Genomic DNA, 26010 nt, shown 5'->3' with positions numbered 1-26010 from the left:
TCGGATGGCATTTAGATGAAAATTGATAATTCCAAAAATTAGAAAAGTATATAATACGCCACTGAATAATTTAACTCAGTAAATAATGTAAAAATATGACTAAGACCTTCTCAGAGTCCTCGATAATTATTTGTCTCATACACTTAACCAAAAAAATTAAATCAGAAAAAGGAAAAAAGTTGTTTTAAAATCTTCTTGTCTGAGGAAAAGTAATCCAGCCTATAGCGGTGTGCTAATTGTAAGGAGAGTTTCTACTCTCCTTATGGTGCGCCTCTTGCATCTCTTGTAATAGAGACATATGTAAAAGAGACAATCGAAAACTATTTAAATTAAAGTAACCAAGTGTGAGTGCTTTCAGTTCGTATGAACTTTATTTGTTCAAATCTTCATCCTCGGAGTACATAATTTAACACATGAGAAATTGATCACGTAAGAACAGACGGCAAAAAAAGAAATGTTCCTGGGAAAACTATGATATTATGAAAATGCAGCGTGAGCACAAGTGAATAAATACTGTCAATTCAAATGGCAAAATTACAGAACCAGATCAGTGCTACTCACCTTAAATGATACTATTTATACACCAGTTCACACAAAGATAGAAATCAGGTTTTGAATTTTTGACTCGTAATTTACTGAGAGCTATACAAATGCAAAGGTTTGTTATATTGCAAACTGTACTCAAAAAGTAACAGCGTCAACACAGCACTATGCTGCACACTTGAGATTTAGAGACAATAAAGTTGAACTTTCAACACTGTAAAAACGATGAAAAATAGTTTCTACAAATGTGGCTGCTAAGTTCTCACACTGTATAACCAATTCTTGTATTGCTGCAATGTTAACAAATTATGTCTCGCTGCGCCAAATTTTGATGGTTTTGTCACTCTCTAATGACGCTGACGCAATGATGTTGTCCGAAGGATGGCATGTTGTACACAAGACAACATCTGTATGCCCTTGAAGCTTTTGAACAATTTCCTTGGTCTGAAGATTCCAAACGTACACCATGTTGTCTTCAGAGCCCGAAACAATCCACTACAAAATGAAATATTAGAAGTGATTAAGAGACCTATTTAACATATTGGAATCCCACCTTTCCACCAGTCACAGAAAAGTTGGCGAATATACAGTACTTCTCATTCTTGTGACCAGTGTAGGTCTTCAGACACTTTCCTTTACTGTAGTCCCACAGCTTCAGTGTGTTGTCTAAGGTGGCAGCTAAAATGTATTTGCCATTGGGGGAGAACTTGACAAACGACACAGGAGGGTTGTCATCGTCTATTAGAGTCTTCAGACACTGGCCTGAAGCTGTGTCCCAAATTCGGCTGTTGATGCAAAGGATTAGTCATCAGGAAAGGGGCAACTTATGAAAATCAACTCACCAGAGACCATCATAGCTACTCGATACAATTAGAGAGCCATCTCTGTTGAAGTGTACAGCACTGACTGGATCGGAATGGGCTGGAAGTGTTTTCAAGCATTTTCCAGTGCGGACATCCCAAATTCTCACGCTCTCATCAAACTGGAAATCAATGAAATTTTATTAGGAATTTACAAGTTTTTAGAAAATAAAAAAACCAGGCAATCTAAGGAATCAAGTAAAAATTTGCAACCCTTTCCAACTAGATGGTTGCAAGTCTTGGTGTGTCAGGTATCCAATTTCATAAGCCGTAAGTGTTTTTTTTTCAATACTTAAAGAAAATACAGACACTAATTTGGAATAGTCTAAATGAATTGTTGTGACAGTATTTTTACAATGTTCTCAGCATGCTAACATTAATACAAAATCATTAAAAAGAATATACAATTTAATATATAGGAGGGAGAAAAGCCGATTTTCAGTCTTATATTGTTTAGAGCAAAATAGAATACAAATTTTGGGCTTCAGCAAAGGTGTGCCTTTGCCATTCAGCCTTGTGAATTAAGGTTGTCAAGCTTCTGCAAAAACCAATATCTGCCACATGAATTTGAGTGTGCAAGCCCCAACCAGTGATTCATTGTTCATGGGAATTATTCGCAACTGTTCAAGAATAGAAGCCTCAAACGCATAATTTAGGCAGCAGCTAGCTAAACCAACCGCAGCCAAGCTGAGCATTTAAGCACATAAAAAGTGCTCGTGATTAGAATTGCTATAACAAAGCGACATAATTCAAAATAATCAGATTTAAATTACTCATCATTTTTTTTTACATTTTTTCTACAAAGGCGGGTGAGAGAACTGCTTAAGTGACAAAATTCGGTTTCATGTAAAAAGCAGTACAGTCAGTTATTTTTGACAGTTGATATGTTAGGAGAGCAGTTATGCAGTTTGATATACAGCGGCACATCAATGTCCAATTTAGGTGGGCCAGGAACGAATATTTATAATTCATTATTTTGCAAATATTTAAAAAAAATGATTAATAAATCAGTGATTATTTTGAATTATGGTTCTTTGCTACTGTTAGCAATTCTAACCGCACACATGCATGTTGTCAGTTGGCAGGATAAATTTTAAAAATGAAGTTTGATAGTGCCTAACAGCCCGAAGGCCAATTTTTTTTACAGCTTTTCTCAATTATTTTTTCTTATTAACTGGCTGCCGGCGAGGCTGGCAAATCTTAGTCATAGTCGCGGCTAACCCCAAATTAGCCAGCTGAAACAGCACGGCTGGCTGAGCCATTTTTTCAATATTTTTTTTTAAGTGACGTGATGTAATATGGTTGTCATTGACCAATCGATAAGACTTTAAAAAATAGTTAGCACTTGACAGGTAACTATTTATGTAAATGGAAGTTTTACTTACCGATCCAGATACAATTAGATTGGATTGAGGGTTGAAATTACAGCAGAATACATAGTTGCTATGCCCTTTCAGAGTTTTCAAACATTTGCCCTGCGAATTTGAAACATATTGAAGCATGATGGTTGCTGCCTGGCAGATAATTTGAACCTTACCGAGCTGAGCTCCCATATTTTTAGTGTCTTATCATCCGAAGCGCTGACTAATAGTCTGCTGTCCGTTGACCATGCAACATCTGAAATTCCCAGTTTGTGTCCAGAAATTGTTTTCTCAAATTTTCCATCATAGGATCCCCAAATTTTGATCAATTTGTCAGCAGCTGAAAATAATTCCTTATTAATGAGGTTAATACATTGAAGTAAAGGTGAAGTGATAGTGGCGCTTTACAAACACAGTTAGACGATCAAACTTGCGGCACCCACTCAGAAATGTGCAAGCGCAATTTTGATGGAACTTGTGAAAATGGGGGAAAAACAGGCCGAAAAAGTGTGCTGTTCCCAAATGTGTGGTGATAGGTGATGCATTACCATTTATAAACATAGAGATCTCTGCCGCGTAATTTTATGCGGTGGTTGGCAGCCAACTTTTGGGTAAGCATTTTAGCCAGCGGCTGACAAACTTTTTAAAATGAAGTTCAGTAGTGTTTCACAACCTGAGAGGCCGGAGGTCAATTTTTTCTTCCATAATTTTTTAATTATTTTTCATTTTTGACAGGCGACTGGCGTGGCTGGCAAAATTAAGCCAAATTCACGGCAGATGAACATGTTACTCAATATTAGGCGTCTGGCTGTGAGACCTCTTTGGGTTTACCAGCAAGAAAAAAATTGGAATCTTTTATGCTCCCATTTGAACAGCACAAATAATAAACTGAATAAATAAAGTGTAAGCATTGATTAATTTAGCAAAGTTTGATCAAAATGAAAATAAAATAATTTATAGTTGGGTGATAGCTGATGGGCAATGGGTGCTTACACGAACTGGCCAGCCACTCTCCATTGGGGCTAAATTTCACAGAGGATACTGCTTTTGTGTGGCCTGCTAGGGTGAACTTCAAGGCGTAGTTCGGTTTCTGCAAAAAGGCAAATTAATAGACATAAAATAAGGCTTGATTACAAACGCGTACCAATGTCGAACTCGAGGATTTATTACCACCAGATGAAGGCTGGTTCAATGAGGAAGGGTTAGATGACATCATTGGTGGGCCAGGAGCAACCAAAGAGTTCATCATACTGGCAATCGAAGCCAGCTATCAGCTGAAAGAGAAACAAGTAGTGTAAAATACAACTGATTATCAGACCTTACTGAAGTTCGTATAAATATGATACTGAAATACCATAATTCCATGTACACAAAAAGTATTAAGTATATTTAAATTTTGCAAGTAAAATAAGGAGAGTAAAGATTAGGAATCGACACTGCTGCAAGTCCTGCAGACCAATTGTTGGAGTCAAAATTTGAATATTGTACTGTTGGGTATAATAATCAATGCAAATCCAAATGCATACATAAAGAACTATCAGATCCGACAATCAAGCTAAGGGGATGTCGGTTCTTGTGTTTTAAATGTTTTCAAAATATGTACATAGATGTATCATGCATAAATATATAATTTTACATGCCAAGAAGCAAGAAGTTGATTTTATGACATTACAATCCTATGTAATATACTAAGGATTGTGCAAGACAGGCACGATCTCGCATTTAAAATTAGATTAAATTGAAAGGTTATAGCGAAAATTATTTTGTACTTGATAAAATAGCCTCGGTACATTAAAAGGTAATTTATATGTAGTTTTATAGCTAGTTTGCAACTCTAATCGAACTAAAAAGAGTTCGCACAACCATACCTTAAGGACAACACGCGTTTACTCCAACCGGCTGATCAAAAAGCAATGCTCTCTTTCTCAACAACAAATTTCTACCTTTTAGAATTGTAGGAAGAGGGAATTTTACGAATTGCTTATTGTAGCTATCAAGGATCTAGCCGAAATCGCTAAATTCCTTGAAATATAGGACCAAAAATAAAAAAACCAGCCATGTGAATGAGCACTACAATGCTGCGCTTGGCGTTTACCCACATAGCCTAGTACCAGCCATGGCATCGGTCGGGTGAAGCATACACTGTTGCCACGTTGATACTGCATTTTGTACTTCGTTGGCGGGAAATAAGACAAACCTCACAGAAAAATAATAACATATATTATGCCAAAAATATCCAGAATAATCTTAGGTTAGTTGAATTTTATCCGAAAAAATAATCTAAAGAATTAATCCATGAGTATTTTTGAATTATTCCAGGTTTGCCACAGAGTGATAGAAGTTAATTATTTAAGTTAATCATCAGGAATATCCCTAGAATATTCCTGGTGGTGAAAATATTAATAATTTAATGAATTTAATAATCATGCATGATTATCTCAAGAATTAATTAAATAAATCCTAAATAAACGATGTGTACGAATTACATATAAAAAAAGAATGAAATATTTTAGGGTCATTCTCCTGGAATAATCCTTGTTTAATTTAAAAAAAAAACAATTGGGGGATAATTTTCGTCACGCTTTTAATGTTAGCCAAAGAATAATCGAAAGGTTATCCAAAATTTTATCCTTCGAATGACCCAGGTGTCAGGGTTTTACCTGACGATATTACGATCAATATATTATTTTTTGTAACGAGGTAATCAATGTAAAATATTTCGGGCGCCCAAAGGGGAGAGTGGAGGGAGATTCAGGTTATACAACCATCCCTCACGGAGGGGAGCGTTCGCACACACACACACAGTCGTGATCTTTCTTTCTCCTGCTGGCGTCCGACCAGCAAAGTCAGGCCACCTTTATCGCTCTCGCATCCCCTATATATACTTGTAAACTTTGCTGCCGCGTGATCTACCAGACGCGGGTCGCGTCTTTCCAGCCCCGAGTGCCGAGTGGTACAGGGTGATATTTTAGAAGGAATTTTTAACAGTGTAAAATATTTTAAAGCCGAAGAGAAAGAAAGTTAAAAATTTTACTATCAAATTTGTAGCAATATAGGGGGTTGAAAGGGCCGGGATATGGAGGTAAGCACATCCCCTTAAAACTTTGATGCTTAGAACCCGAGATTCGGAGGTGCAAAGAACCCAACAAATCGATTTTTTAGTGAACGAATTTCAAAAATATAGAAAACACCACTCTAAACTTGCGATATTTTTCACAAATTTCGATTTTAGAGCTCTCCCGTCAGTGCCGATTGCGTTTGCCTTTACACTCCCTGGACCACATCACCACGTGCGCATAATTCAAACCATCCGGATTTGAAAATCTTAAGTTTCGCGTGTCTGATGGATTTGCATGCCGGATATTTTACTTCTTTAAGAATATTTGAAAATCGTAATTCGGGCAGGACATATATAATATTCGTGTTATGACGAAATAATTATTGAAAGCTAAAATTAAGAAACAATCTAGAAGCTTGTGACAAGTGGCAACCATGTTGGATCACGTGATCATTTCTTCGCGCTAGCTGCGTCTCTTGGACGCTCCCTCTAATCTCAGTCATTACACTCTTAAATTTCAATCCTGCGACGCAATATAATTATAATATCATTCAAAAGAATTACTTTTTTCGGGATTTCATGGTTTCAGACATCAATAACATATTTGTGTATCCGAAATTGCCGAAAAGATTTTAGACATGCGACCACGTGACCTGGGAGAGCCAATCAGAGAGCGAGCAGGTCTAAAAGATTTTTCGCCATTTGATGCGAGTCGTTGTTATAGTCTGACTGGTAGCCATTGCTGTGAAAGCAAACCAGAGCAAGTCTATTTTGAATCGTGAAATATTATGATATACTCGCATCATCCACCACCAGCTTCGTCACAGGTTGATTCCTAAGTAGTTATTCTTCAAATATTTCGATAAAGTCAAGTGAGATGAACGTTAGTTTTATCCATCCGACGTGTTTTTGTGAGGTCCGTTAAGAAGCGGCCATAATAAAAGATGGTCTAACATTCCTTGGGATAATTGTATTGAATTTCGACCGTTTCTCTTCTCTCAACTGGCCTTTCTGTGAGGTAGGAAAGTATTACTTTCAAAATCTTAACGATTTTTGCATGGTCGTCCCTAAAAGTGCGTAATATTAATCTGTACTTGCTATCAAAATTGGACCCGTTACCCTAGCCTTTGGATTTTCTCTTTGTTCCGCCATATTGCCATTAAATCGTTGAGGAAAATCCAGAAATGCACCGTAGTAGTTTTATTGCGGCCAAGTTATTCTAAATTGGCTTAATTTCGCCCTCACAGAAGGTCAGAATCACACCCAAACCGTTTTGGCGCCTTTATTGAGGCACTGATGCTGGTCCCATTTTAGCCGGAAAAACTGTACGAAACCGCTTCGATGCTTAGCAGACGGTTAACTCTCATCTTTTAGGCTGGAGAGCTCGTTTTAGTAAATTTATTATGCTTAGGTTCGCGTGGTTAATGGTATCCGAGGTTAGCTCACTAGGTGTACTAACGTAAGATCGGTTTTTGACGCGGCCTAAGCTTCGGTACACAGCTTGCAATATCTTCACTTTAATTTGACTAAAAAAACCTGTATATTCCCTTTTATTCTAACGCAGATTTACATTTCACAGGTTTAAAGGTCTGTTTACTCTGGTTGTTCGTCACAAGCGATTTAGACCTGTGGATGCTGGTTCTCTCAAATCGTTAGTTTCATGTAAGTGCTCCAGGGATTCAATAACTGAAAGGAAGTGACCAACCTTGTGTCGCATTTACAGGTTTGACATGATGTAGGCAATGCATCCATTCGTCAACAAGAGCTGCATTATGCTCCACACGTGTAGGTTCAATTCTACTAAATCAAATATCAGAATGAAATTTGAGTCAGTCTCTTATAATTTTCCTACTATTATCTAGAAACTTGAATAACCACATTAAATACCTCTCTTGGTTGTCTGATTTTAATAAGACTCTTTTCAAAATATTATAATGCAATTTTGTCCAATTGAAAACCTCGTAAAAAAGCGCCCAAATGTTAATTTCTTAATTTTTTATTTTGTTCAGGATTCGTTGAGCTCATTTGTCTCGAGAAACACCGGTAGTGTTATGCCATCGCCTGCTAATAAGATGTCTGGCCCAAACTCTGCCAATTCAACCAGCAGTTCTCAGTCAATCACAACAGCCAATTCTGGTGGTACTGAAAGGCTTCCTATTACTCCGGCGCAGATGACCACGCAAGCCAGCATGACAGCGTCCACACCTGGAGCACCTAACAGCCAGGCTAATGCTAGCATGACCAGCAGCCAACAGGCTGCTCCCCCATCTTCCTCCTTGGACCCACAAATGGAAGTCATTAATGGTGTTGCTAATCCTTCAATCATGCCACCTCCAGACAGACCTGGGAGACATACGAATCAACTGCAGTATCTCCTGAGAAACGTCTTAAAGGCTCTGTGGCATCATCGTTATTCGTGGCCATTCCAGCAGCCTGTAGACGCCAAAAAGCTCAATTTACCAGTGAGTAATTATTCTTATTCATGGAATTATTAATATTGTACAACAAATTTCCATCTTAAATGTCATACTTACACAAATTAAAGCACTTAAAGCACATGCAATTCTTTCTTCATTAAAATGTTTTTAATTAAGTTTTATAAAATTTCAAATGTTTACTCTTTTTTAGGATTATTACAAAATCATTAAAACGCCAATGGACATGGGCACAGTGAAAAAGCGGCTAGAGAACAATTTTTATCAGAGTGCCAACGAGTGTATCAACGACATGAACACAATGTTCACAAACTGTTACGTGTACAATAAGCCGCAAGAAGACGTGGTTCACATGGCTAAGACTCTCGAAAAATTGTTCCTCAGCAAACTCAGTCAAATGCCAAAGGAGGAAGTTGAACTGGACTTGCCAGCTTCGAAAAACGCTAAAAAACCAAGGTTGGCGAAACCACCTGGATCGGCAGGCAGAGGCAGACCCAGCTCAGTCTCATCCACCTCGGTGTCCAATAATGGTCCGTCTGCAGGAATTCCCGCTAGTGCTGCTCCTCACCTTGCACCAGCTCCTGGCCACATAGCCCCTCAAATGACCACGCTGCCGCATGGCCACAATTCAATGCCTCCACAAGTCAACATGCAGGGGCCAGCACCTAGCTTGACAATACCCCAGACCGCGCTGGTTCCTCCCGGCCAGGTCAAAGCTAAGAAAAGTCTGAAGAGGAAAGCCGACACCACGACTCCACCAGGCTATGACTTGTTCAAACCTAACAGTGCTATGCAATTGCCATTGGCTGCGGGACCTGATGCAAAATCGGCCAAAATTGGCTTAAGAAGAGAAAGTGGTAGGCAAATTAAAAAAGTGATGAAAGACTTGCCCGAAACATCCCAGGATGGCATGATGCCGATGTGTGCCACGACACTGCAGAGTGGGCAGGTAATGGCATGCCAAAATCATCAAATTTTTTGAGGTACCGTAACACAGATGTTTTATCTGCAGGCCACTAAAGCAAGAGGGGGTGCGATGTCCGAGTCCATGAAGTTCTGCCATGATATTCTTAAAGAGCTCTTTTCTAAGAAACACTCGGTAAGACCCGCCACCTTATTTTAAGTTTGTGGTGATGTAAATTATTATTCAGGCTCATGCTTGGCCGTTCTACAAACCTGTCGACGCGGAGCTCCTAGGTCTACATGATTATCACACCATCATCAAACAACCCATGGATCTAGGAACAGTGAAGGTAAAAATCACGCCTACTTAGTTCTTGGGTGAATTACAGCTGTTGTTTCTAGGCAAAGATGGACAACCGGGAATACAGGAGCGCAGTTGAGTTTGCTTCTGATGTTAGACTCATTTTCACCAACTGTTACAAGTACAATCCTCCCGATCATGATGTTGTCACGATGGCCAAGAAACTTCAGGAAGTGTTTGAGACAAGGTAATACTATTGCAACGTTAGTAAACATTCCCCTGTCTAATTGCTATGTTACAGATTTGCTAAAATTCCTGATGACATACCTGTAGCGCCAGTCCACGTAGAAGAACCTGTCAGTGAAGGAAACTCCTCAGGTTCCTCTGACAGTGATGATGATAGTGATGACTCGGTTGACCACGAACGTGCACAGAAGATCAGCCTTCTTGAGAACCAGGTTAGCTAACACCTTGATTGTAATAATGTTAAGAGGAGTTAATATGATGAATAACAGCACATGCGCGTCATTTGACTGTGGATGTAGATTTTTTCTGCCGTGTTTTTCTGTAGAGAAAGTTTGCTCTCACTGCATGATAATAAAGTGCTACTGAGCAAATGTTCCTTGATCAGAGAAGGAAAATTTTAATGCATTTAGTTAACATTTATTTTCATCATTTTGCAGCTGAAATTAATGCAGGAAGAAATAAAACACCTTAGCAAGAAACGCAGAAAGGAGAAAAAGAAGAAGAATATTCTCTCTGCTGGCCCTAGTAAACCTAAAATTGATGACAAAGCCAAAAGTGGTGCTCATCACTATGAGCTTCCTCCTGACGTCAAGCAGCCTGCTGGTGCTTTCAGCACTTCAACACCTAAGCCTAAGGCTAAGGGTAAAGCTGGACGAGGTGCTGGAGGTGTACCTCCAACTGCAGTGCCTGGTAATTCTACCAATTTGATTTTGTTGTCTTGAACTTACAGAATTGTTTGATTGTAGGTGTTCCTGGGGCTCTCCCAGCCAAACCTCGTGGCAAACCGGGTCCTAAACCTGGCCCCCGGAAGAAGAATGCAGCAGCAGCAATACCTCCTCCCAGTGCTGCGCCATTTGTCGAATCGGAAGATGAGGACCACGCAAAACCAATGTCCTACGATGAAAAACGACAATTAAGTTTAGATATAAACAAGTTACCAGGTATATTAAGCACTCGCATGAGATATAGTGTTAAAAATACTAAAAAAATATTAATCTAGGTGACAAACTGGGCAAAGTGGTCCACATCATCCAGTCTAGAGAACCATCTCTGAGGGATTCAAACCCTGATGAGATAGAAATTGATTTTGAAACTCTGAAGCCATCAACGCTTCGGGAACTGGAATCTTATGTCGCTTCTTGCTTGAAAAAGAAAGTCCGAAAGCCATATTGTAAGTCTTTAACTTGATATTAAAAATTATTGGCCATGGAATGCATTCATTTGCATGCATTTCTTGTGTTTTTTCATTTCTTGTGTTTTTTCATTTCAAGCTTTTGTTCAATGCTCTCTTATGTTTGGAAACTATCTCTTGGGGCCAATGAGTATACAATACATAGCTTCATTTTTTTTAACTCAAGTAGAGCCATAATGTGAACACGCTTTACAAGGAAGGATTATGTTGGCAGCAATGACTGGGCGCAGGGCAAATACAGCGGGAGGCAAAGGAAGGGCATCCACTGACGGTGAGTGCCTTCAACTTGGAGCAAGTCTCTCTTTCCCTCTGAACTTGAATCATTTGCTGCTTTGATCAGCCACTCCCCCAAAATAATTATATCTCGCCAGTGACACAAAATGCTGGCCTTAGTGATTAATTAGTGCCCTGTCCTTGAAAACCAAGCAACGCTGAGTGCTTGTGAAGATTACTGTTGTGTTGCTTTTCATGACAAAAACATGCATTGTGTACTGTAATAGCTAATAATACTTAAAAAATCACCTTTTGTTCGCTTCCAAATTGGCTTTTGACTATGAGTTTAAAGGTAAAGAAACGTTTAAAATATGATAACTCTGCATGGTCTTTGTCCCCTGCAATAGTTCATATCATCCTCCCGGTTTTAGAGTAATTTCTTGCTTTTTTGTATCAAAATGTTGTAACTCTCATTTAAACTTGTTTTTTTTATTTTTCAGATAAGAAAACAGTACCAAAGTCGAAAGATGAGCAGATGCAAGAGAAGAAACAAGAATTGGAAAAAAGACTGCAAGATGTGTCAGGCCAGCTGGGAAGCGCGAAAAAGGCGCCTAAGAAAGGTATTTAAGATATAGTTAATAATGCTTACAGCCCCTAACATTTGACTGCTAATAGATGGCAAGGGCATAGAAGTGGGTGTTGGTGGTCAGCATGGACAACCCATGAGCCAATTGTCTGCTTCGTCATCAAGCAGTTCTGACTCGGACTCATCAAGCTCCAGTGCCTCGTCAAGTTCTTCAGATTCCTCGGAAAGCGACGCAGGTTAGAATCAACAACGCACCCTTCTCCCCCACACAAATCTTCCCACAAACACAAAGCGCTTGCACACACCTGGAGTAAATGGCGTAAAGGCTGATCTTTTAGCAATTATTGTTACTGTTCTAAAGGTTATGTTCTCGAGTTAACTTGATCAATACTGCCATATTATTTTACGTTTCGTAGCTATTTATTCCAGTGTGTCAAGTGTAGACACGTAAATATGAGGAAACAAACAATTTTAGTACATGAACTGCAAAGCAGCTACCTTTTCAGCAAGTGTGTAAATAGGGACCATATGAAATAATTGCATAAAGTTATATTATTGAAATCTCAAAGCGGATTTAATATCTTGTATAATAAGTGATAATTTTGAAAATGTGTTTGCAAATTAAACACTTATTGAGTGCAATTTTGACCTCGAAGATTCAACTTTAAATTGGTATGAGGCAAGTGAGCGATTTGAATTAGTGCAATCATGTATTGCTGGTTTTAATTTATTTTAAATTAGATTTAAATAATTTCCACGTACAAACACTTAGGCTGTCAGCCTTATTTGCAAATTGAACGATTTATTTAATTCTTAAAATATCAGTAAAGATCCTCTTGCATTCATAATTTGCCATGTTGGTTCAAGTGTTCATTAATGAAGGTGGCGTGCGCGTAACAAACCCTACATTTTCCCTGGGTGGATTGTAAACAACCAAATACTTGACACACACTTACACAAACATCAAACCCCTTTTACCTGCGGATAGGAATCGCTACAAATCAGGATTTCGTTTTGCACCTAAATAGAGGTGCCAATTGGTGTCTTTGAAAGAACCACCTAGCAATAATAACCAAAACGATGGAAGTAATTCAAGAATTTTATTGTGAAATTCTATTCACATGACTCAAAACGTGTGGTAATTTGCACAAAGGCATATTTAAAATTGTAACAAAGCTAAAGTGCCTAACTATTATTGTGAACGCTTTTATAAGAGTGCACAACGTGTGTTAACAAAAATTTCAACAGCATTTTTTAATTCATCCAGTCGTTGGAGGTAGCCATTGATTTCACTAATGGCCAGGCATTTCATTGTTAGGAATAGATTAAATGACGCAATCTTTTCTCTCGCTTTCGATTTTCTCGTTTGACACGGAAATCATCTAGTCAATCAGAGTAAAGATCGCACAACTAACTCAGTGCTGTCTCATCCTGACGCTGACCTCACTCAGCTCATAGGATATTCGAATCGTTACTTTAAAACCTCAGAAAGACCCTCAGTCCAACACTATCTTGTAAGTTCTAGATCATATCATGAATAGTCTTACCATCAAAAGCTCATAACAGTCTGACTGGAATGGATGATATATTTTGGACCGGGTCAGCTAATTACACGGGCAGGGCTTTAAGACTTGGCAAAATAAAACGGTTCGATGGATCGAGCACCCTCTATCTCTTTCTTCAGATTTAAACTACTTAAACGACATTGCATTCAATGTGAATGGTGGCTCTATCTACTTACTTAAAAAATATTGTTTTATTTGCCTTCGCAAATCAAACGCTGGACGAAAAATACAGAATTTTTTCCCCAATTCCTTATTAAACGCTTGATTTTTTGCAAACTCAACTCCAGAACCTCAGTAAATCATTTTTATATTGTCTGATCACGCTATCCATTAACTTGCATGGAGTAAAAGCTAATTACTATCTTAACAGTGAAATGATTCTGCGTGTCCAATCAATCAATCAATCAATCAATCAATGCTGGCCTCCAAGCACATTGTATGCACTCTTAACTTAGCAGACCGCAAGAAGTATGCTGGTGTTCCTGGTCAATTTTTGTTTTGATCGGATGCTTTCTTCTGGCTTCACCCAAATGCTTTGAACTTTGACAGTTGATTTTGATTTTTAAATAATTTGAACTGTTGCTAGATTTTTTGTTGTGTTAATTCTGTCCCGGATGACTTACCAGGAACAACTTCTGCGTACTTCTCTAATAATTATATGTTATGATGTTTCTTTGTCACAGTCGTTGGTGGAAGAGTTAAAAAATATAAATTTGTAATTTATTATGCGTAGCTGATCTTTAATTCGCTGTAACGTATCATCATCCATTCTCATTGGTTAAAAAATCGTAATCTGCACATATTTTCACCTAGATTGTTTCTTTTAATGGAAAGTAAATCGAGTTCTCTACCCATCGTCGTGGTGTGTGTAATGTTTATAAAGGATTCTAGCAGAAATCACTTAAATGTAAATATGAACTAATTGATCGTTATTCATTGTCATTTGTAGTAAATGAGAAAGTGAGAGAAAATGAATTGTAGTAAATACTTCTTAAACGAATAAAATTTTAAAACGACATAAAAAGCTTAAAATGTCTATGTAGCAACATTGATTACGGCCGCGCATAGTGTTCTGGTGGACTTGCTGTTGGAATTTAGGCGGTTACTCTTCGTTACCTGCCACTTTTGTAAAAATTCCTCTTCACAATATTCACGGAGTAACTTCAAATCCAACAGCGAATCGATAACGCTTTTAACGCTGCCGAGTCAAGCATCTTTACAATGATTTTTGCATTTTTTGTTCCCTCCATTAATTTGTAATTTTACTACTACCTGCTCTACATTAAAATGTAGATTGACAAACGTACATCGTCGGTTCCTTTACTTTGATCATTCACCTTGGAATAAAGAGATCAAAAACAAAAAGTCAAATTGGATTTGAATATTCCCATACCGCTACCTCCTAAATTATGCGACTTCTGTTGTGCACTCTCTGCGTCTTGCTAGATGATAATAATATGCCTATTTTGACAGTCATTTTTTTCGATCAAAATAATACTTAATTATGAAACTGGATTACATTGGAACATTTCAAATTGTGACAAATATAGTTTAAAATTTGATTCATGATGAATATTTACAGACCACAAAATCTTGAAAATATTAGCTGAAGGTTACGTTAAAAAAGAAAAAGCGTCACGAAAAAATATCAAATTTTCAGAGAGCAGCCTAAAGCCTCGTAAGAAGAAGGCCAAGAAAGGCCATGGAAATGCAGCTACCACAGCACCAAGTCAGGCTGCTCCAATAGTGCCGGCACCTGTAATCTCAGCCACGACTCCTGCGGCGGCCGCCTCAATGGTACCGCCCAACCTCACTAAGCCCGAAACGAACCACATGGGCTACATGCAAGGAATGTCCGCCAGTAAAAAGCCCCCACCGGTTGTGACACACACCACCCTCCCTCAGCAGCCAGCCAGGCCAACTTCAATGGCCACGGCCGCCCCAGTTCGGAAGCACTCTGCTTCCCAACAAATTCCTCAACAGCAGCCTCCTCATGTGGCAAATAACATGATGCCACAGCTCCCTCAGCAGCAGTTGCCTGTACAGCAGCCATTGATTCCGGCCCCGCTGCCGCAACAACAGTTGCCGCAGCCGATGCCACCTCAAAACCAGTTCAAACCACTTGCAAATCTACCTCCCAATTTGGATGCCCTTGGTAAGTTATTATAAGATGTTATTTCAGTGGCATTGTCATTATTTTTATGTTGGTTTACTTTGAAATGGTAGTAGTTTTTTATATCTGAACCCTATAAATCCTAAGTTAATATTTTGAAGGACAACAATTAATTAATGTTCATTTGGTCAAATCTATAATATTTTAGCGCCACCAAACGGCTTTGATACGATTGGAAAAATAAACTATTGGAACTGATATTTAAGTTAACTTGTCAGTCTAGTTAATAATGATTTATTTAACTTACTTTCCACCTTCAAGCAGATAACAGCAAGTGTAAGGATAACTAAATTTGCCGTTACAGACCCACTTGCCGTCCTGTCTGAAGCTCCCACGCATCCAATGTCGTCTGCCAATCACATACCTGACATTGACATGAAACCTCTGCTTGGTGTTCCTGCCATGGACCCTACCATGAGCATGTTGTCGCTTAAGCCTGATTCGCCACCCACCAATGGAACTCTGAGCTATCGTGATCAACTTCGTATGGATGTGCTCAGTCCTCCGACTTATTCTGACGAAGAATCGACTGTAAAAAGAGACCCGCTGGATGATACCAATCACTGTAAATAAATTGATCTTGGCTTGGTAATTGTATATTAATGTATTTTTTGGCGAACAGGGCTGATGAACAACAGCTCAGGAGAGAAAGCGTCAAAACCATCATCTGCATCAAACTTTTCTCAAGCATTTACCACAAAGGTAAGTCATACCTTTTTTCATCCGCCAGGATTATTTTTGTTCAATATTCGTCATGAAAATATAGTTTTTTCAAAATAAAACCTTACAGTTTTTTCGAGGTGTTCCAAATGCATTATTAGCAAATATGTAATGGAGATTATTGAACTAAAAACTTATATCCTGACTCTACAGCAGTCTGCGGCATCTTCAACGGTTAAAAACGCCATGTCATGGTCATCTATAATTGCAAATGCGGGCTCCAGCACAACCGGTGCGTCAGGCTCAATGTCTTCGGTAGCAGGTTCTACCAAAGGTCCCTCGCCTCCGCTTGCCGCCATGCTGAACTCAATAAACTCATCCTCATCACCAAAGGCAACACCTGTCAACAACCTCCAACAAAATTTCCTAAAGTTCAAAAACAAACACCAAGACCAAAACGCTAGAAAGCAGATGCAAGAAATGCGCAAACAGCAAAGCGAATATTTGAAAAAGGAACAACAACGTGTGGAAACTGAGAGGCGAAGGGAGAAAGAGGATTTTGATAATCTCGAGAAAATAAGGTAAGGTTGACGTTTTTCAATATTTTAAACCATGTGAGATAGGAACTATTCTGACAATATGAATTGCCCGCTATGTATAGCTACCATGCGCTGTTAGCACTTTCAAAGATCACGTTGTCTTTCATAATTGCTTATGACCAAGAGTTTGGTGGGAAGTGAAGATAACTATAGTTGTGCGCCTGTTAGTTTTCATTATATTCACAGTAATTATAAAAAAAACAGTCCATAATGAATTTTTATGCGGTGTAATCTTATTATGAGTAATATCATTCCACGTAGACACCCTGGTTTAAGCTCCCATCTAGCTGTCCTTGTTGCATGCCTTCAGGTGCGCTTTTGGTACTCTTTGGGATATATTTATATCTAGTTTGTGGCTTTCACTATGGAACTTTATTTAGACTTGTAAGATGCAATAAGATGCAATATAACACCGAGTGCGAGGCGCTAATTTAGTTGCTAATTAAAAATTGATCTCTCCTTAAAGATACATGAGATTCCACACCTTAAAACCACAACCGTAGTTAGTGTTCATTATTTGAAAAAATGCTATCACGAGAAACGAAAAAACTAGGAAATTATAGCTAAATGTTTGTCGCAATCACTAGATTCCATTCCATATTAAATACCTGCTTTTAATATATTTGTTACTGAATTTGGGCTAACAGATGATGCCATTTTAAAAGTCGTCAACCAACAAATTGTTAGAAATCAGCTAACACACCTAAATCATTTGTGTCAACAGAAAAGCCATGGTAACCCCTGCATCGAAGCCAATTGACAACAAGCAGAATATGCGCAAACATTTGGCAACTCCTGGAGGATCAGCTAGTGCCTCACCACTGTCAAACGTTAACAACGAGCCTGCGAAGAATCCAGAGGAGAGAATTTTGGATACAGCAACCATTCAAAATTTGAAAGAGATCTCCATGCGCAAGCGACAGGAGGTGAGTGTCATATTTTTGCAGGATTTCTTTAAATCTTTTGCTGCCTGGTGAACCTAAATTTTAAAATAGAATGCGATGTAAAAGGTGCTGGGATTTTCCTTTTCAAGCAATGCAGTATGGTACTTTTTCTTAAGACATTCGTGATTCGGTTGCCATTTAACTTGCTCGCTTTAGATAGTATCATAAGCCAATTGTCACAGAAAACACTAGGCAACATGGAATAATGTTTTTTTTTAAAAAAAAAAATGAATTTGGGTTTCTAGAGGTCTCAGTGGCGAAATTTTGAAAGTGGCGGCTGATAGAACCTACTTAGCCAAATTATGACTCGGTGGCTGTGCTCATTATTTACCAATTGTTGCGCGGCTGGTCAATTTTAATAGTGAAATTTGATAGTGCTTATGTCTACAAGATTAGAGATACTAATTTTTCCTCGCACTTTCTCCATCTTTTGACCAGCAGCTGGCGCAACTTAGTGTCAGCCAAATCTCGGTGGCTGCAGGCTGACCCTAAACTTGCCAGCTAGCACGACATAGCGTAGCTGGCTGAGACCTCTAGTGATTTATGATAAACTAAGTCGGCACTAAAATGTTATTTTTACAGTACTTCTTATCGTTCTTTGCTGGTCTATGTTTAAATGGCTTTATTTTCTTTTTCAACAGCTTGCAGGCAAGATAGACCTGAACGCACAAAGTGATATATTGGCAGCTTTTGAAGAGACTCTAAACTAGGACATCTGATTTCAAAATCACGTAAACCGATTAATTTGCATCAGCATTTTGTATGATAACACTACATAGCAGTAAAACATTAAATTGTATAAAAACCTGCTAGAATTAAGATGTAATTTTAAATCATGCAGATTCACAAAACTGTAACATAATGCTAATATGTATAAATTTGGTGGTTTAACTTTTACCCAACTTTCTCTGGTGCAAAGGAAAAGCAGACATTCTAAAAAGCATGTAGATACGACAAATATCTAAAAAATAACACTTCTTTTGTGCGGAAGAAGCGTGTGACCCGACTGTACAGCACACATGATAAGGTGATATTTCTTGAATATTATTATTGAACATTGAACACTAGCTCTTTTTGTATGAGTTGAGTTAGCAGAGTTTGTAATAATTATTGTTATGGTTGTAAATACAACTTTAGTGTTTACTGATCCTTACATGAAAGCATAAGTAAAACATGCGAAACTTAACAAAGCGCTGATTATTTCATTCAAAATATGTTGTTTGATGTATTTTACCACTCCTTTGGCATTAATGGTTGCATAAAGACTGCAATCCGTCATTTTAATTTATACTGCTAGATAGGAGAAAAAAGGCACTTGCATGGTGGCCAGTTTGCACATGCAGTGTTGTTCAGGCATTTGTTCCTGTTGAATTCACGATTAAATTTGGTGAAAGCCATTCGAGCAAATTCACTTGCGTGTTTTCTTTGTAATTGCTACATTTCATTGTTGATGGTCATCACTGTCCACAAGCGACTTGTAAGGCCTAACCACCTCAACCACAGAAGGACTTAATTAACTCATTGGCATCCAGAAAGTCCAATTCTGCTCATTAAGCACTACTTGCATCAAGTATTCAGAACATATATTGTAGCGATTTAAAAAGTATTAGGAGAAAAAAGCTTAGGTAGTTAACCTATTGTTTTCCGATGCAAATATTGTAAAATATTTATCTCACATTAATGAAAGGTATGAATTTTCCTCAAGAGCTGAATTTTAGGATTGTTCTGTGTCGTTTATCTTGTAAATAAATTTTAATGAAAATATGGAACTTGAATAAATTGTATGATTTACGCGGAATTAGATTTGAGCTTGAGATTTGTGTTCGTATTATGATGATAAATTACTCCTGAGGTTTGAGAAACATCCTTAAAAAATAAAATTTGTATGATTAGTTCCTGCATGGAAAGCAAATATACAAGGCAATATAATTGTGTTGAATGGGCATGTTAATATCTTCTGTCGTTATTCATACTAAGGTTAAAAAGTGATGTACCAAACATTTGTAAATGTCTGCAACTATAATTTACTCGTGCAATGTTCAAATCAATACAAATAAAACTGCTAAACCAAACTAAAAACTGTGCATCAGAAGTTAGTGCGAATAAATTTTTACCATTAAAATACCCATTTGTCATAATTATTTAATTCAAAAATCATTAAATGTAGGATAGCAAATCATAATATTGTACCCACTTACCAATAAAATATTAAACGTGTATATTTACTCAGTTGATCCGGTCCCATTTTGGCAAAATCAGCAAGATAGAGGAACTAAGTGTTTAAGGCACAGAACACAAGTCAAAGCGGTCAATTGAGGGCTAGTTACTGTAAGTTAGCGATATTTGCAATGACATCCAGCATTAATCTGTATTGTGTCTGTGTAATGATAAGATGCACTGTCACGGTATTGTGCTTTTGTTCAATTTTCAGTTCTCCATTTCATGCATGTCATAACTAAAAGAGTTGTATATAACCTAAACTTTTAGTACTTGTTCTCTCGCTGTTTCAATAAAACACAAAATGTACAACCTTGGAGTTTGATTTTCATGAACCAATCTGTTTAAAACCACTAGTAAATCTTGTATTGTAGCTTTCATTTATAAACGAATTTACATAATACAGTCATACTTGAGATACAAAATATTCCAAATTCAAATAGCAATCTGATTTTTCTTTTTAGGCTTAGCTTTGAACCTATCTAACACACTAGGAGGTTCAGCATGTTGCTGTACCTTATTTCCTCCAACAGGCACAAGCATGTCTGTTTTATTCTTCTTAATAAGCTTGATGAAGTCCTGCAATACAGAAACATGACATGATTGATAATAATCAAATTGAAAAGTAGTGCATTGACCTTTTTGGCTTCCTCTCGAAGAATTTGTCTTGTCTTTGCAGCCTGAATACCCCCTCCTTTCTTGTTCTTTCTTCTAGGGTTGAAATCGATCTTAGGTGGCCTCATGTACTGAAAACAATTGATAAAGAGAGGGCACAGTTAGTAATAATCACACTTTACCAAAAGCTTCTTCTGAGCCTCCAGTTTATCGTGCAGGGATGGGATGTCCACTTCAGTGATGGCCAGAGGGTCCAGCGTAATCAACTCTGCAGGAACCTTCTCCAGCAAAGCTTTCACCTCAGCTTCCTTTCGCTGAGCTTTAGTCCTGAATGGGTTGTGTTCGTACGAGTCAAAGTTGGGTTCTCCCGAGCCTGTTGAACAAATAGTTAGGAAGACATTACCAAAACCAACAGGAGCATAGTGATTTTACCAGGCACAAGAATGCTTGAGAAGCCTCTTTCAGCGCCTATGCCGAGGACGTCTTCATACGGGCAAAATTGGACTTGCCTGACAGTCCACTGCTTGCATTTGAAAGTCATGTATGGTCCCTCCGCAGGAACTGTGATGCAATCCTTGTATAACTGAAATAGTAAGGCAATGATTAAACAAAATCCACCATCAATTTTCATTTTCTGGGTTTAATAAATTAAATTTTGACTGAGGATGTCATTGAGAATGATATGTGAATTAATTTTCAGTTTCTAGTTTGAATTAGCTTTCCTAGGTATGTGCTGTTTATTTTTTCATTACGTCCACAGAAATTTCCTGCTCAACTAGCTTTGGCTGCTGGTTGAGCAGGACGTTCCTATAAAAATAATGAAAAATAATCGGACAAGGATAGAGAGCAAAAAAAATCAGTTCGCTATTTACGGAGGAAGATGTCCTAGCTTCAAATGAACATTTTGAGTGCACATTTTGCCTTCATTGGTATTATATTTATACAAACAATATTTTATTAAATGGGCAAAATAGCATATTATAATATATTATTATATAGTAGAGCGATACAGGTAAAAAACAAAACATTTAACCAAATAAGGGGTTTTCAGTGGCACCTTCACTGCTAAAAAATCAGGAGATGGTCTGGCAGTACAATTCATTAGTACCTGAACAATGTCCCCGTTACCAGCTGCAAGACATCCTCTTTGGCTGATGGAAAGTGATGTTGGAACTCCGGTAACTCGGTAGCTCTGCATTGGTTTCATCGCCCTGATGTCCCAGATGTTTATGTTGCGGTCCATGCCGCAACTGGCAATGTACTTGCCAGCAGGATCTATGGCCATCGACATAATGGCAGTTTTCTGGCACAACATTTTGGCCAGCGGCTCTTTCACCATTGGACTCCACAGGGTGACGACTCCTGTTGGATGCCCAAGCGCAATGGTGCCATTGTAGTTGTTTTGTGCCATGTGTGTCAGTCTGCCCATTCGGGTTTGGAATCCAGCAATAGTTTTTCCAACAGACACATCTAGCCAGTTCAAGTGACCCGTTTCCGACTAGAATAGTATATATTTTCTGTAAAAACACATAGACAAAATTTTTACACTTACAGCAGAGGCAAGCAAAAAGTGGTAGGGCAGGTACTCCAGCCTGAGAATTTTGTGCATTTGTTTAACGCAGTGGATTTCGGTGCCTTCATTGTCATAAATAAAGACCCACTCTTTTTGAGCAGTGGCGAACATATTCTCTGTATGGAGCCACCTGAAAATTAGGTTGTTAAAGAGTCGATTTATATAGGTTCTGCACAATTTTACTTTAGATCCAAGACGTCTTCCATCACATTGATTTCACACATAAGCTTCTTGGAGACCCAGTCGAACGCAGCGACGTGACCTTGGCGACCTCCCAGCAACAAGTGTCGTCCGTTTCTTGTGTAGTCGATTCTACAAGGAAAATTTATGCACATTAATGCTGCAGAAATCCTTTTTTGCATTTAAATTGGATAACCTAAATTAGGTACAAATAGGATAAGATACATAAACCTCAAGTACCTAATTTTGGTTCTCTAGCCCCTTTTCAAACTTATCTAAGTTTATTTTGAATAAAGCCATCCAAATTTAATTATTTCATGATCGGGTAGTATTTCACTATAATCAAGTTTTACACACCGGTACGGTCCAAACTCAAGGTTGAGCTCAAAATGCTTTGTGGCGCTTGTTACATCCACAGCTTTTATGATTTGTTTTTGTCTGATTTTAGAAGTTTCTTCGTAGCCCTCAGACTCAAGAAATCTGTAAAATGGCATTTTCAGTGTTATTAATACATATTACACAAAGTTAACAACTAGTTTAAATATGTAAACAAACCCTGTAGTTTCGGTCATCAGGATTTCATTCCTAGCAGCTTCTTCAGCGGAAAACTGTATTTTCTTTTCTTTGTTCGCAATTCTCCTCTTGAAAGTTTTGGACTTAAAGCTCCTTACTCGGATACCTTCTCCTCTGGAGTATTTCTCCAGTTTCTTCGACTCCACCTCCGGAGGCTGCAAGAGTGGCTTATCCTCCGCTTCTTTTTCTTCGTCTTCAGCATTTTTCTTCGTTGCACTAAGTTGACTTTTCTTCATACCATCTGAGGTCTTTGCATGGGCGAACTTCAACAGCGTTTTCGTCTCCAAGTTTCTGTCTGGTTGGAATTTCCTCCGCTTCATTTTAATTTTCGGTTCATCCACCAGACTATCGTCGACGAACCTCTTCTTTATTTTGTCGCCACCCTTTGGCTTCTTTGCCCGCTTCTCGGCTTTCATTGCTTTGAAGTGTGCCGCTTACTTCGCTAAAAGTTTTATGTGAATTATACCACCAAACAAACTGATTTTCCTGCTTCCCTTGGGTCACACGTGTTTTGTGTTTTCAATTCAGCCTGTCCAAAAGAGTGGGAGTGAACTTGCGCAGTGTGTCTGTGCGCACACATCAAAGCCAAGCTGAAGGGAAGAGCGCGAAAAGCCAGCGATGTGTGATTGTGTGCACGAATGGTGGCACACAAAAATGAATAAAAAGCTACACACCCCATTTGGTTTATTTTTTTTTTACTTTTCAAGTTAAAAACATTAAAATGTTCAGATGCTATCAACATATTTCATTTTCATCGTCGAAGATTTAATTCAAGAGAGTATAAAGCGTATGAAGTGACATGAAAAAAGCATACTCGCATAAAATGGTTTTTTAACCTCACAAAAGATTAAAAATTGTTTCAATGCTAGACTAAATTCCCAAAATTCCCTTCAATGCGTTGTGTTCTTTTATTTTTCAAAACAAAATTAACTGCACCCCAAAGAAAATAACTACATTAAATAGTTACAGATAAAATTGCAATAATTATGAACAAACCGAAAAAAGTATTGAAATATTTGTGAGAAAATCATCATGGATATTTTATTATTGTGGCTATGATTTTCATAGGTTGCACCAGATCAATATAATTTATTTATATATATGGTATTTTTTATTGGAGCAGACTTTGAGTGGCTTTGGTTATGAAATAGGGCGCACCAAATACATGAATTGTGTCGCACTAACTAACGAGTTATTTGAAACTTAAATTCAACGAGTATAAATAAAAGTCTTGATTTTATCTACAATACAATGCAAAAGAAATGTTATACTTACAAAATTCATAAAAATAGGTGCAACATCAAAAGCCGTGGCTATACAACCCAAAAGTGTGAAGACCTGTTTCATTACCAATATACTTCAAAGAATAATGATTTCCAATATCTCGAGTAAAATAATAATATGCAGGTTTTAATGGCCCACAATTGAGAGCACTTAACGTGTTTGGCAAGACCTGATCATTTGAGAATTTCGCTTCTATAGTCAAATATTTGAATGTCACTCTCTTAGAAAATGTGGACTTGCTAAAATCATCTGCGCAGTTATGTTTCTCAGGACCAGAGCATGCTACAATAGCGCAAACTTGCATTTTACTTTTATATTGACCAGCGTGAAGCCGTTCGTCACTTAACACCAGCATGCTGTAACGCACATCATCAGACTTTTCCACGCCAAGTTCCAATTGAAAGTGAACATGACAACAGAATCCCGAGTTACAAAGTGTTTCACTTCGTGGTTGCCCTCCAGCTAGTGAGAGAGCAGCTATGCTATAACTAGTTAGGTTTTCTGAGAGCGTTTTAAAGCCACAGCTGGTCTCTACTGAACTCTGCTCTTGACTGCCTCCAACTTTCGACACCAAAAGTTTGCTCCCACTTGATGACAGCATAACTGTGTGAAAAGCACCGGGTTGGTATACTCCAGTTCCTGTGCTGCCGTCTTTTGGGTTGTTTATTCCGGAGGCTAGAAGGCTGACTTTCATGCCGGCAGCCCACGCGGCTTGGGCCTGGCTGGCTACAGTAGGATACAATTAAAATAAAGTCACAAATTCATTTTTTAGTTCTGATCTACCAGTTAAAAACGGCAACTCTGAGAACCATGCTGTTGGAAACACAACAGCATCAACATTGAACTTGCGAACTAAATCCACAGTCGGAGAGCGAAACATCAAGTCAAAACAAGTGATAACGCCAAAGGTCACTCCAAAGTCGGTGATAAAAGTTGTGATGTCTGGGATATCAGTATGATTCAAAGCTATTTCACCGAATAAGTGGAACTTTCTATACCTGATCAGACACAAAAATAACACATTAATATTGGTTGCTAAAATAAATCAAAAGGTATTGTACCTTGCAATTACTTTTCCGTTTCTGTCAAATACGACATTTGTGTTAAACAGCAACATTTCTGATTTGTCTATAACTTTTTGGATCAAATTCGCTACTAAATAAATTCGATTCTGCTTGGCCAAGCAAGACAATTTATGCACAACTCTGAGGTCAAGTTCATTGGTTTCCAAATCACACGGAGAGATTTTTAATCCATCTGGGTCAGGGACAAACTGGCTCAACTCCAAAGCTAAACTGTGCTTATTGTACGGTTCAATGGTGGTCAAACCATATTCAGGAAACACTATGATATCAGCGCCCTGCAGAACAACGCAAAAGTGGGATTGATTCATCAGCTTGTTATAAAGGTAGAATTTTTTCTCACCAGACTCTTTGCCTGCTCAGTGAACTTCTGGTACTCTCTTAAATTTTCTTCAACTGCATTATGGGTAATATTGTGAAGCGCGCCTTTAGGAGAGAATTCAACCACAGCAGCATAGAAGCTATTAGTTGTCATGGATTTTAGCTTAACTTTCTGAATTTCCTGTAATAAACTTGGACATTGATGCGTAATAAATTTAATTTAAGTTACCTGAGTGGGTGGGACTGGAGCAACATAAAACAAATATAGGACAATTGCGAAAATAGTCATAAGAGCAGGTAAAGTGTAAGATAACATTGTCGCACATAAGGTCGTTTGGTGTGTAAAGAGCTATTGAGGCATTATAAGTGAATGTAAACGCAAACCGGTTTTGCGCATGAACGCGACTCAATTGTTTGCCAAATGAATATAAAACCTTTGGCCACCAACCAATTTTTTTTTTTTTTTTTGAAAATAGGAATCCTGCTTATGATTAGAATTTAGGCCCTCGCAAGGAGGAATGATGAA

General features: G+C 38.1%; 4 protein-coding genes across 6 annotated transcripts; 1 reads left to right on the top strand and 3 right to left on the bottom strand.

The window, feature by feature from the left end:
* Positions 1-343: 343 nt before the first annotated feature.
* Positions 344-4865, bottom strand: wds (WD repeat-containing protein wds). Its single transcript, XM_065489144.1, has 8 exons — positions 4633-4865; positions 3909-4038; positions 3758-3854; positions 2941-3104; positions 2789-2878; positions 1386-1525; positions 1097-1328; positions 344-1038 (listed from the first exon to the last, which is right to left on the bottom strand). Exons 2-8 carry the CDS (start codon positions 4011-4013, stop codon positions 850-852), a joined length of 1017 nt encoding a protein of 338 aa, XP_065345216.1. The 5' UTR covers positions 4014-4038; positions 4633-4865; the 3' UTR covers positions 344-849.
* Positions 4866-6509: 1644 nt separating this feature from the next.
* On the top strand, positions 6510-19767 carry fs(1)h (female sterile (1) homeotic). Of its 3 annotated transcripts, XM_065489129.1 has the most exons (22): positions 6520-6649; positions 6739-6840; positions 7402-7484; positions 7546-7607; positions 7832-8284; positions 8451-9206; positions 9270-9356; positions 9409-9510; positions 9563-9708; positions 9763-9919; positions 10145-10397; positions 10454-10648; positions 10708-10878; positions 11114-11170; positions 11613-11732; positions 11788-11934; positions 14924-15418; positions 15741-16001; positions 16059-16138; positions 16310-16677; positions 17420-17621; positions 18281-19767. In XM_065489129.1, exons 5-22 carry the CDS (start codon positions 7874-7876, stop codon positions 18347-18349), a joined length of 4077 nt encoding a protein of 1358 aa, XP_065345201.1. In that variant the 5' UTR covers positions 6520-6649; positions 6739-6840; positions 7402-7484; positions 7546-7607; positions 7832-7873; the 3' UTR covers positions 18350-19767. The 3 variants fall into 3 exon arrangements, with proteins under 3 accessions (XP_065345202.1, XP_065345201.1, XP_065345203.1); XM_065489130.1 differs by lacking the exon at positions 6739-6840 and having other exon boundaries at positions 6510-6649; XM_065489131.1 differs by having other exon boundaries at positions 6520-6840; positions 16313-16677.
* Positions 19768-20217: 450 nt separating this feature from the next.
* On the bottom strand, positions 20218-23364 carry LOC135942812 (WD repeat-containing protein 46). The gene is made up of 9 exons (XM_065489132.1): positions 22780-23364; positions 22582-22704; positions 22228-22356; positions 22024-22174; positions 21580-21969; positions 20904-21054; positions 20654-20844; positions 20495-20602; positions 20218-20435 (listed from the first exon to the last, which is right to left on the bottom strand). Exons 1-9 carry the CDS (start codon positions 23211-23213, stop codon positions 20292-20294), a joined length of 1821 nt encoding a protein of 606 aa, XP_065345204.1. The 5' UTR covers positions 23214-23364; the 3' UTR covers positions 20218-20291.
* Positions 23365-23885: 521 nt separating this feature from the next.
* Positions 23886-25936, bottom strand: LOC135942818 (pantetheinase-like). Its single transcript, XM_065489142.1, has 5 exons — positions 25714-25936; positions 25507-25665; positions 25143-25441; positions 24865-25079; positions 23886-24807 (listed from the first exon to the last, which is right to left on the bottom strand). The coding sequence occupies exons 1-5, from the start codon at positions 25798-25800 to the stop codon at positions 24098-24100; spliced, it is 1470 nt and encodes a 489-aa protein (XP_065345214.1). The 5' UTR covers positions 25801-25936; the 3' UTR covers positions 23886-24097.
* Positions 25937-26010: the final 74 nt, after the last annotated feature.

Source organism: Cloeon dipterum, chromosome 4 (genome assembly GCF_949628265.1).
Source record: "Cloeon dipterum chromosome 4, ieCloDipt1.1, whole genome shotgun sequence".
NCBI classification, from domain to species: Eukaryota; Metazoa; Arthropoda; class Insecta; order Ephemeroptera; family Baetidae; genus Cloeon; species Cloeon dipterum.
This window is presented reverse-complemented; position numbering and strand designations above follow the sequence as displayed.